We start from the raw sequence: 12,849 nt of genomic DNA, 5'->3' as shown, positions 1-12,849 counted from the left end.
TAATCAAAATAATGGAAATAAAATTAAAACTTGCTTCATCCCACAAGCCTAAAACTGGGGATAGTTTATATTTGGCTGTATAAAATACTGTGATCTAGAGAGAATATCAGGATATTCTATGATTCTGTGGAGACCATGAATGTTTCTGAGGCCAGATTGTGCACCCTGATGGAAACAGTCCTGCAGTGTCTCTGCCCTGGGTTTGCTCTGGGGCTGTGTCTGCTGCTCAACCACATTGCATCCATACCTGCATCTACACTTGTGCATGATACAATTCCTTCAAAGCCATTTTCCCCTGACCCCTGGAACTTACTATAACAGATAAGGTTTCCTAGATACCAAGGCTGAGCCAAATTCCTTAAGAATTTGGTCACTCTCTGACACCTTGAAAGATAATTGGTTAGAAATTAGTTTGTGTAATTGGTCACTTCACCTTTAGAACTTTTGACTTAGATTGGATGCTGGTTTTTGTATAAACTTTTTATTGGCTGCAGTTTCAATCCCCCTTGAACCTATAAATATGACTGTCTCTCCTTTGTCTCTGAGAGAATCCTGCTTGACCACCCTTGGCATGAAATAAAGATTCTTGTGGAATGCATCAAGCAAGGCTCCGGTCTTTCTCTGATGTGAGCTCCTGAGAGATGACTGATGGATATCAGCACTCTCAGGTCCTGGTAAAACAACTACCAGGGACAAAAGGAAAGCTTACATACACCCACGTGCTGGGGGGCCTCAGGTTCCTCCCTGGGAGGCGCCAGCTCAGAATCACACAAGGGGTCAGCTTGGGAGGGACCACAGCAGCTCATCTGGTCCGGCCTCCCTGTTCTGTCAGAACACACGGCACAGGATTCCATCCAGATGGTTCTGGAATATCTCCAGTGAGGCGAACCCCAGAACCTCTCTGGGCAATCCGTTCAGGGCTCAGTCACTGCACAGGACAGAAGTTCTTCCTCATGTTCAGGTGGAACTTCCTGGGCATCCTTTCCTGTTCCTCTTGTCCTATTGCTCAGCAGCACCAGAGCCTGGCTCCATTCCATCCTCTTGACACTCTCCCTTCTTTCCTGGACACATCCATCACAGGACTGATAGCAAAGTGTTAAAAATGTTTCTAAAATCATGGGAATTGTATACAACAGATTCAGAGGGTGGAAAGAAAGGTTGGGTCTGGTAGGCCTGGGAAGGGAACCAGGCCCTGGGAACAAATGTTGAGCTCTGTCTTTATTGGATCATGTGAAACTGCACCTGTGGAATCATCATGTGATAAATAATATCATTGTTAAATGTAATAATTGTTTGGTAAATTGAATATATTATTGTTTGATCGTAATAAGAATCATGAGAAGCGATGTAATGGTAACAAGAGTCATGAGAAAGGATGTTTGGGGACCTGATGGAAATCACAAGAGTCCATGCTTGGATAAGATCAATGCATACAATAGAACAACATGGGTTTAGTAATTATTATATGGTTACATGATGGAAAGGGTATAAAACCTGTCCCTCTGGAATCCATGTGGGAGTCAGATTTGGGTTTGTACCCGTGACTCGCAGAGCTCTGCAATAAAAGCACCTGCAGATAATCATCCTGTGATGATGTGTTTCTACACTAACAGGATGCTTTGCTAAAATACCCCCCTGGATGTGCACAGTGCCAATCCTGTCACCCCTGGCCACTCTTCTAACCCTGGCCCAGCAGCCTCAACACCCTCAAACACACCCTTGTGCCATGCAATGCATGTGCTTGTGCTCCCTGCCATAAAGCACCACAATGGGCTGCATCACACTCCAGACACTTCAAATGCAACAGAACAAAATGGGATCCATGTGGTTGGTGGTGTCTCTGGAACCTGAGCCGACCACCTGTGTTGTTTTAGAGTCTCTGTGTTCCAGCCGGAGCACCGGAGAAAGAGTCAGGAGACTCTTCTGTTGTATCCAGAGGTGTTTATTTTATCTCATCTAAAAGTTCTTTCCCTGACCAACCCAGGTCCATTCAGCAGGTCAGCCCCAGGCAAACTGCCCACCCCTGGGGTGGGATTATCTTTTTATACTAAAAACTATGTAAACATTATTTACAATTATCTTCCAATACCTATCACTTATATTGTACAGTCTGGTCCTATTCCAAACCAATTTAAAAGTACCAACATCACCCAAAAGATGGATGTTAGGAAGAAGGAGAAAGAAGGACAGAACACACCCAAGTTCCTCCATCTTGACCCCAGACCCTTATTATAAACAATCTTAAAAACCTACTTTTTCACCTTATAATAATCTAACTTACACTCTACTTATTTTTTATGACTTGTAATTCTTCATGTAAGGGTGGTAATTTTTCCCAGGGAGAGAAATCCAAGGCACAAGGGTTTTGGGCTCTGTGCCAAGGCTCCTGAGCCCCCTGCCAGGGTCTCAAGCCACCCAGGGCACCCAGAGGGATGTCCTGGATTCCCACAGATCCAGAGCCTGTTGCACCCAACAGCCCGTGGAGAGGGTCAGTGCATGCAAACCCTGAGCAGGCTGGACAAGAACCAGTGGGTGACTCCCAGATGAGCAGCCAGGCAAGTGAGAGTCGCTGTAGGCTGAGTCCAGAGCTTCCAAACACAAAGCTGCTGCTCACTGAGTGCCTGTGTTTTAAGATGCTTTAAGCTTTTCTTGCTGTTTTGACTTTTTCAGAACCTGAGGCGGGAGAGGTGTCCCCCCCAGTGGGAGCTGGTGTGAACAGCAACAGCTGGACCTTTAAATTTGGACCGGGCAATTCCAAACAAGGTGGTCCTGGTGAGTTGCCAGACAAATTCATTATCCCGGGATCTCCTGCAATCATCTCCATCCGGCAGGAGCCACCAAACAGCCAAATTGACAAAAGTGACTTCATAACCTTTGGCAAGAAAGAAGAGACCAAGAAAAAGAAGAAAAAGAAGAAGGGAAACAAGACTCAGGAGAAAAAGGAAAAGGGCAACAGCACCACTGAGAACAGTGACCAGTGAGGGAGTTATACTGAGAAAACCCTCTTAGCCAGTTTTTGTAATAATGGCAGATTTCTCCTATGTAGCAAATCCCAACTTCTTCCTACTGTTAACAAATTTCCTGTATGTACAGACTTGAGAAAATCAGCAGGAAATTCAGTGTCTGTCTAAATTGCTTAACAGGTTTTGTCTTAAAAGCTTTATTAAGTCTGGTGTTAACTCTTTTTCTCCACTCTGGCTTGTTTTCAGAATCTAAAAAGCAGACACAAGTTTCCTTTCTCCTACGCCGAAAAGGAGAATCTTCACAGTACAGCCAGTGAGAGGTTGGACTCTGCACTGTGGTTCCTGTGCTCCTGTCTTGATGACACTTACAGGACAGGTTTAAAAGTTTTAATGTTGTGCACCCTCTATCTGATTGGAAATTTTTGTGTGCAGATGTCAGCTAGGTGATATGAAATCAGATTATAAAATGCAAGAAGAGCTGGTAAATATGCAACAGAGGAAACACCTGATGAACACAAATGTTCAAAGATGTTCAGGCTGGGGAGAAAATGTCTGAAAGGAGATTGAGCAGACTTGTCAAATCCTGAGAAGTCAATGTGTGGAAATACTGACTCCTATACATGACGTATTGTACACACTGCTTCAAATGAAACCTCACATTTACAGCTCTTTAAGACACCATCAATTAAATCTCTTTACCAAACAAGCCATTGGAAAAATTGTCCCTTAAAGCCCTGCATTACCCTGGTAAGGCTAGCCCTCAGAGAGTAACAAGGGCTGGGCTGACATCCCAGGAATGTGACTGTGATGCTGTGTGTCCCTATTTCCACATTATTTTGCACATTATGTCTCTGAAAAGGTCAGAGTTTCTCCACGACACTTATGCAAAAGAGAGAAAAAAAATTAACGTTAACTATGCTATTTGTTATTTGAGATATTTATTTATAAAGAAATATAGCTGTAAATGTTAAAGAAATATGATGCCCTTTAACCCAAACAGAAGTCAATCTAGAGCCATTATAAATTACAATTGCTGCTATTAAAGTGCTTTAGAAAAATTGCCTGAAACATCTGTATTATATCGGCCACTTGCCAATAACAGCTTTATTCTGTCGGGTGACTTGGGGGCTGCCTCTTGCATGTATTCATAAATACAAGAATATCTTCTCTTTTCTTTTATTTTGCATTATTCTGCACTTTGAATACACCTTTGCAAACAAACTGTCCTAAATATGAAGAAGCAGAAGCGAACTCCTCACACACATGGATTTACTGACCTGCTAGCTCTGTGCAGTACCTTGGTGTTACCTCCCACACGACCTTTTCTGCTTTTAGTTTTACTTTTCTATGAGATTATGAATTTCTGATCCTACTAACACTCCTTATGTAAAATTCAAGTACTGTATGTATGCTGTATGCTCTTATAAGAATCCTGAAATATTTATTCTGTGCTTGTGTATGTGAATGTCAATGCAACTATTATTAGAGTGGACTTTAAGCTTTACCGTTGAATGTAAATTCATTATTTCTTTTTTGTACACTTGTGATAAAGTGGAGTAGTGTTAATTTTTTAAGCCACTGTTGATTATCAGTTGTTTTGGGTTTTTTTTTTTGTGTATGAAACACAAGTAAAATATCTTTCTTAAACCAAGCCATGCATGCATTTTGGGATTTATTGGTAAGAATCTGTGAAGCTGAAGTTCTGTGAATTACTAAACCTAAGGGTATAAATGGAGTACTGAATGTGGCTGAGGATGTTGATCTAAAACCAATACATGTATTTTTAAACAGAATATAGCTGATGAGGGAATTCCAAGGAGTTTTCTACGTTATTGTACATTCACAGAATAAAGCTCAAGTGTCGTGTTAATTGGAACTGTGTGAGAAACTACATAGCTCTGAAATTTCTAAAGGCCCTTTAATCTAGGATCAAAGAGAACAACTGCATTTCTTGAGACATGTCCTGGATGTTTTAAGTTTCCAAACTGCTGACAGTTCAGAATAGAACAATTCCTATTCATTTTGAAGAACCTGCAGCAAGTCTTAAAACATCACAGCAGAGCTCTAATAAAAGAATTCATATCTCAAAGCATGAACCACCAATGGCCTCATGTGCTCTATTTAGAGTTTTTTTTTCTTACCAGTCTTGGTTTACTGGCAATAAAAAGGTGCTACTCAAGAGAGAATCCTTGATTCCCTTTTAAAGGCTGGACAAGAGGAAAAAAACTTAAGTTTTGGGGAGGGAACTGTTATTTTATGCAAATGGCTATGCAAGTACATTTAGATTTTTGGTTTTTTTAATTTGGTGACTAATCCAACAGCTCCCAAAACGTTCATCAAGTGTAGTTACAGTGGTAGCTTAAACACACAGAAAAATACTCTTGTTTTGTATTCATCATGAAATAGCTCTCTCAAAGCCTCTGGCAAAAATTCAGTACAAAAATTTGATTCTTACAGGAATCTTCTACACTTGAGTATGTTTAGATTTTAATTGAATATTGGTTTTTCTTCTGAGTGCTTACATTTTCCCCTATGCAAGCCAGTCTGATGCATTCATTTTTCATCAGTGGCCACACACAGCTGGTTTTCCAAGGCTTGCATCTATTATAATGAACCAAGAGCTGCAGAATGTCTCCATTTTGCTGGTTTTAACACAAAATCACATTTACCAATGCTGTCTTTGTTGCCTGTATGCCTTGGGAGACAAAACAGAATCTGAAGATAATCATTCCACCTGATTATCAATGATGACAATCATTCCAGTATGGAGAGCTGATAGAACAGAGAAAAAACTCTGTTTTTCTCTGAGCTTTTCTGAGATTTTTTCTCTGATTTTTTTTTTTTGAGTTTTTTTCTGAGTGTTTTTCTCTGAGGGGAGGAGGAGCTCTTGCTGGAATTGTCTGAAGAGGGGCTGGCTTGCATTAGGAGTTCCTACATCCCACACACTCCCTGTGTGTTCAGAAGACTGAATCAGGCACCTCTCCAGATTTTATAAAGATTTTTCTTTATTTGGATTCTCTGGGACAACTAGAATGAGATGTGTACAGCGAGATTTGGCTATTTCATAACTAATACACAAATTACACCACTGACATCCTTGATTTGGGGTGTCCAGGAGGAGGAGAAACCCTTGGTAAGAATTTTGTTTGGAGGACCAGGGGTGGGTGGGGAGCAGAATCTGCGCATTCCACCACAGTTTAGGGGTTCCTGTTTTAACACCACACAACAATGGAAATTGGGAGCCAGAGGTGGACAATAACAGCAAAAAATAAGAAAAAAAATTATTTAATCCTCCTGCTGACAAGGAAGTGAGCACGACAAAACACACTGCAGAGTTTGCTAACAAGGAAATTACAGTTTTGGGGTCTTTTACCACTCAAATAATTGATGTCTTTCAGAATCCATATATACTTTCTGTGAGCATATTGTCTTTGGAAGTCTGGTTTCTATGCATATGAGATCAGTGATGAAAACTATTGGGCTTTTATAACAATAAACCTGAGCTATGTTGTATATTAATTACATCCTGTCATTAAAAATATTTCTCATTTTACATTAGGCTTCTAAGACAGTTCCTTTCTGCTCAGTACATGGGTCATTGCACATCATTAAAAGTTTTCCAGTCATGTCACATCAGGGGAAGAACCAAGAACCCAAAAAGCATTTCCCAAATTTCATATATGAAGATCAGTCATGAAATTAATTGCAGGTAGTTTTGATACCTTTTAGAATCTTCTTTAATTTCTTCTACTTCACTCATTCAAGACCTGCTTGTATCAACAACTGGGTAAAATAAACCAGGTACAATTTTCCTTCCAAATCAAATTCTCCCCTAGCAGCAGTTTTGTGGATTTTGCATAAGAAAAATGTTAAGGAAGGAGCTGAGCCATTTTCCTCATTTGAGCCCTAAAGAATAATCAGGTTCCTCAGTTTTGCTGTCATTTGATTTCTTAGAAACTACTGACTGTTCCTTGACACCTTTTTAAGACAGTGCCAAGAGTCCTGTGTTCTAAGGCTCCTGTAAATATGCAGAAATATCACTTGAATCAAAAGTTTGGCTTTGGTAAGTGAGTGTACCCTGAAGTCCTTTGGTTTCTTCTTTTACAAGTCTCTGGAGGAGAAAAGAGTGAACAGCTGGGCAGTGTTTTGGTATCACACAAAGCTGGATCTGCATGAAGCAAAAAGATACTCTGGAAAGTAGAGCTAAGGGCTCCAAGCCCAGCACTAATAAATCCTGGATGTGAAGGGCTTCATGGGGTGGCTGCAATCATAATTAGGCTCACACATGCCTGGGTGGCTGAGCAGACAGAATGCACAGCACAGCTCTGACAGAACAAATGCTTTATCACATTGAGCTGCCCTTGTGCAGCATGCTATGGAATCAGTATTGATAGTATATACATTCATTTTCCATTAGCTCTGGATATGGGGATGCTGCACTCTCTGCTCTCCTGGTTCATTCTCCTCTCTGGGGATCCCTGGAGGGATCCCTGGAGGATCCAGTGTCACCACTCTGCATTTGCAGGGTGGGGGGTTTGTATCCAGGCATTTACAGAGAAAAACAATCCTGTCCTGGGCTCATCCCAGTGTGGCCATCAAGGGAGGGGATTCTGTCCCTGTGCTCAGGTAGAGCCCACCTGCAGAGCTGCCCCAGCACAGGGAGGAGCTGCAGCTGCTGCAGCCAGCCCAGAGGAGGCTCCAGGATGAGCAGAGGATGGAGCAGCTCTGCTGGGAGGAAAGGCTGGCACAGCTGGGATTGTTCACCTGGGCAGGAGGAGCTTTGGGGTGAGCTCAGGGTGGCCTTCCAGGACCTGAAGGGAGCTGACAAGAAACATGGAGAGACACAATTTACAAAGTCCTGGAGCGACAGGACAAGGGAAATGGCTTCAAACCAAGAGATTGTCAGTTTAGATGATATGTTAGGAAAAAAACTTTCCCTATGAGCCTGGCACAGGCTGGGAGGGATTTGGAACAACCTGGTCTAGTGGAATGTGTCCCTGCCCATAACAGAGGGGTGGAACTAGGCCATATTTTAGGTTCTTTCCAATCCAACACAATCTGCCATGATTCTATATATAAAAATCTGAAACATGGCTATGTTGTTGTACACAATACTTCAATACCCACTGTCAGTGAAAATACTTCTTATGTATCATAAAAATCTGATTTTTCAAAGTGATTCTACTATGGTGATATTAGGCATCTACTTCTAGAATATTTGTAGTTCAGGTGCCTTAGGCTGGCTTAAAGAACTAATGAATGAAACCCTTCAGCATGAAGTACCACAGAATTCTCTCTGCCACATGGTGAGAAGAGCAGATCTTACACTGCACCATGGATTCCCTTTCATATCCCAGGACAGCCCCCATGAAATCACTCTGACACAGGTATTAACATCAAAAGATGACAGAGATGTGGTGAAGCAAACATCTCTCAGAACACCACACAGCTTGAAAATATTAAAAATGTTTGCCACTGATGCCCAGAGCTGTGTCACTGTTGTCTGCAAAGTGACAGCAAGTGACTCATCCACATTTAGGAACTGATGTTTGAAGCATATTACGAAGCAGTCATGCTAGGCTTGAAAACTAGATTTAAAATCTTGACAGAGCTGGCCTTCACACCAAATAGAGCAGGCCTAAATCTCTGTCACTCCCACTCCTCAACTCCCTTGTTCCTTCATTTTGGTGGGAAGCAGGAATCCTGAAGAGATGACCCCATTTATGCTGCCAGGTGGGAAATGTTATCCTGCAGGCACACCGTGGCACCAGGCTCATAAAGGGGTGTGGGGCACACTGTGGGCACAGTGTTGGGTGAAGAGTGACAATGTCACCAATGTGCCACCCCAGCAGGAGTCCTGCCTGAACCTGAACCCAATGTGGGACTCTGCAGGGCTCCCTGGGAGCTCAGCAGTGCCAGGGCATTCCCTGGGATTTCAGCACTGATGTGGGGTAACTTTAGAGCTGCTCCTGGCAGCCCCATTCCAGCTCCTCTGGCAATATTTTATGGACACCTCAAGGGTCTTGGCACCACTTGAGATACACTGAGGAGAATTAGAAAAGCCCTTGCCCATGAATTACAGGAATGATGCTGCACAACAAGGCTGGCAAGATGTAGTAATTGTTAAAGCACATCCATCACAGCCATCCCAGACTTTTAATCCCTCAGTAGTTTTCCTGTTAGATAAATCCTTCAGCTTTTCTGTGGCTCCAATTCTACTGAGTGCAGCTTCAGTGAGAGCAATGTGTGTGGTTCTGGGGGAAGCTAGACTGAAAATATCATGACTAAACCCCTAGTGTATCTTAGCCCCCATGGAGGGAGGCATGAATCACTCACTACCTTGAAAAACTTCCTTCTGTAGGTGTTTAAAAGAATCCTGCCTCAAGTCTCTCAGGTGTGGGGTGATGTGCTAAGCAATTACAAATCAAATCAACTCTGCACACTGGGATTTAAGGTTTTCCATACATTCCCACAAGCCTTTACTGACTGATATCCACCTTCCTCATCATCACCTGTAGTGCAAACAGCCTTAGGCTCAGTGAGGACCGGGGATCTTGTTTTGTGGGCTGGCACAAGAGGTTCAGGACCTGTCTAGAGCAGCTTTTTTCACCTGGCTCTTCCCAGATGCTCTGAGCTCCAGCTGTGAGCAGTTTCATCCAGGGTCACATGGTGACAGGATTAACTGCTGAACTTGCTATCACCCTTCACCTTCAGTACAGAAGTTTCCTGAGGTGTACACTAGATAAAAGACAAGCCTAAAATAATGAAAAATCCAGCCTAAAATCTGCTTGTCTTCTTACATGCTTAAAAGGGGATTATGCAACACTTAGGTACTGACATGGGAGGAAATGATCCACAAAGCTCCTGATGGGTGTTTACACAATAAAGAGGATCTGCCAAGCCCCAAGGGTGTGTAAATTGTGTTAGTCCAGCTACTTGTAGACTCAGAAGGTTCTTTGTACAAATATAAGCAGCCACCAAGCATCACAAAAGCTACCTTAATCTTTCCAAAGCCAAGTGTAACAATCTCTTGTTAATCTACTTTAGTGCAGTCACAATATAAATACAATCCTGAAGACGAGCTGCATCTTTCCCTGAAGGGTGACTGCACTGAGGATGGCAGGCACAAGTACCTCCTTCTGTTCTCAAGGAACAAACGACCCAAAAAGGTGAAACCAGTTTTATTTTATCCTCAGGCTCCCTTCACATGCACAAGAGTGGGTCTCAGCTGGCCACATCGAGTCAGATTGTGACCAGCAGCACAAGCAAAGAGACATTTATTGGCTAGAAAGTGATAAAAGGGTTGTGTGACTGAATTCTTTCACGACATTAGAAGGTACCAGAGATTCAAAGTGTGACAGGTCAGTCCAGGTCGCTAAATGCACTTACTTTGAGTCACAGGGAGTGGCTGGTCTGCTTACAGAGCTCGCTAATGGCCCCCTGGGTCAAGCAGGCTTTCACAAATGCACAGCCCATATCATCTTTAAAGCTGTCAAATATGCTGTTGGGCTCATGGCAAGAACTGCTGACCTGTGAGTTATATTGCTCCATTTATTTTAGTATTTAAGAAAAAAATTAAAATTCCGATGAAGCAGCTTAGGCCCTTACTGTGCCTTGCTGGGCTCCTCTGTGAACCTGTCAGGCCATGTAGGTTCACTCATTAATTACTATGCACACAGGCTCCTGGAAGTAACAGGATATTGCAGTGCTATAATGCCAAAGCCTTCCCAGCCTGATCAATATTGATGGTGCAGTTCTGCATTGATAACTTCCAGAGCAGAACCCCTGGAGCAAGTGAGCTCTGTGCTGAAGCACTGCTGCCAGACCTGGGTGAGACAATAAATAGGTCACAGGCAAGCTGCAGGTGTGTGTGCAGCCCAGATGTTGCAGTGTGCAGTGAGCACTTCCAGCAGGGCTGCACGCCCCACTGGCTGATTTCTGTTCTGCAAGTCTTGTCCTTCCCCTGCACAGAGGTTTGTACAAAAATCTCTTCAAGCCCAGGGGCATTATCCATGTTCCCTGACCTCAGTGTCTAAGGACATGTGTGCACTGCTCTGTATATGTTTCTATTTGTCAGGAAAATGAATCCACAAACACCAGAGGTTTGTGTCCAAAAGGGAGACAGAGGAGTCCTTTTTGCTTTATTCCAATAAAGGGAGAGGCCATGGGACATCCCCTGGGGTGTCTCAGATTTTTGGGGGACTCAGCCTCCTTTTTATCCCAATTTCCCTCTCTCCTTCCCCCATGGACTGAGGTGCTTGAGAGGTCCAGAATTTCCAGAACACTTACGCCTGAGACTCCCCTCTAATGTACAGCCCTCCCTTTCAATTTTTAATTCTTACAGAATTCATAATTTTCCCCCATTGTTTCTTTCATCTTCCAATATCCAGTTTCATTTATCAGCAAACTTACAGTTTAATTGTAAAGGCAAATATATTTTCCCATTCATCAATTAGTGGAATCTATCCTATTGTTTATTTTATCTCTCAGTGCTAGTTTTATCTACTAGCAGCTTGTTTGTAAAGACAAATCTGACATTCCTCTCATATTGTTGGGCTTGGGCCTGCTGGTACCTGCTCTGTGTGGAGCCATAGGGCTGGCTCCAAAATCCATACATGCAGCTAATCAATGACAGCATTGTGGTGGCAAATGGGATAGATGACCTGATGCCTTGAGTTTTAGCTTTTATATTTTTCAGACTTTCTGCTACTTGGTGTGTGACTCTGAAAATTCCTGTTGGGTGTTGGTGGCTTCTCCTTGCAGGGTTGGACAGGATGGTCCCTTCCCAGCTGCAGAATCAAGGACAACTGGTACCCAAAAATCAGAAACAACAGCGAGAGAAAGGGGGCAAAGCCAGGGGCTGAGACTTCATAGCCTGGGGCTGTGCTTGGAGAATTGACCCCGATGTGGAGATGAACCCAAACTTCTAAAAGTGTAAAACTCGTGCCCAGGATCCATCTTAGATCCAACTTGGTCATAGCCCCAGCCAGGCTCTTGCACTGCCCAAAGTGAATCCTTTCAAAAAAACCAATTTTATTCCTTTTGCTCTCTCTAGTCTCTGTTCCAGCTCAGCCTTTCCTGACATCAACAGGGCAAATAATTATTTGGTTCATCCCATTCTGAAAGATCCCAGCTTTCTTCCCTCCTGTGCAGCTGGGTGAGGTTATTTTTCCTGTTCTGGTAAGTTAGCTCAACCACAAGTCCTGTGGCCTTTTATAAACGCAAGGAGGAAACTCCATCTTCCTGTATTTTCTATGTGCTTCCTTCTCCTCCCCTGCTCCAGCTCCCCTAAAGGACAGAGCTGGGCACATCCAGCAAGACTGGACACATTTAAAATTAAAAAACTGTCCAAACACTTCCTAAGCCCATCAGGCTGGCTTCTCTTCTCCTCTCCTACCCATCCCCTACCCCAAGTTCTGCTCCAGAAAACTCATTAAAATGCTTTGAAATGCCAGGTCCCTCCTTCCTGGCAGCAGATGGCTCATGGATTTTTAACCATTTGTAAATGTGAGTGCCCAATGGCTGACACAAAACAACTCAAACATCCCCAAACTCCACTAACCAGTGTCCCAATCATTCCCTAGCAACACTCACACATCCAGGACAATCCCAGCTGTGACTCCTCTAGACAGACACATGCCCTACATTCCTGACCAAATAAAATAATACCTTTGCATGTCACAGGATAGATGTGTCTCAGTTGCTCTCCACCTTCAAACCAGCTGAGCTCAGTCTGTGTGATTGACCTAAGTTTTTTATTAACATACTTTTCTGTATAAATCAGCCCAATGAGTAATTAAAAATTGCATTGCATTTATTTGACAAGACCCATTTTTCACAAAACCATGGTTTAGCTTTTTACTGTTTACTTACTATTCCAGTCTTT

General features: G+C 42.9%; 1 protein-coding gene across 5 annotated transcripts in view; it reads left to right on the top strand.

Annotated features, from left to right (window-relative positions):
- Nucleotides 1-6,516, top strand: part of LOC117003564 (protocadherin alpha-C2-like) — a 105,067-nt gene extending 98,551 nt beyond the window's left edge. For 4 of the 5 annotated variants that reach the window (XM_033073544.2, XM_033073545.2, XM_033073547.2 and 1 more), the window contains exon 4: nt 2,671-6,516. In XM_033073544.2, the coding sequence (XP_032929435.1) occupies nt 2,671-2,981 (311 nt within the window). In that variant the 3' untranslated portion in view covers nt 2,982-6,516. The remainder of the gene's footprint in view (nt 1-2,670) is intronic. The other variant, XM_033073546.2, reaches the window with a different exon arrangement.
- Nucleotides 6,517-12,849: the final 6,333 nt, after the last annotated feature.

This window comes from Catharus ustulatus, chromosome 15 (genome assembly GCF_009819885.2).
Source record: "Catharus ustulatus isolate bCatUst1 chromosome 15, bCatUst1.pri.v2, whole genome shotgun sequence".
NCBI classification, from domain to species: Eukaryota; Metazoa; Chordata; class Aves; order Passeriformes; family Turdidae; genus Catharus; species Catharus ustulatus.
This window is presented reverse-complemented; position numbering and strand designations above follow the sequence as displayed.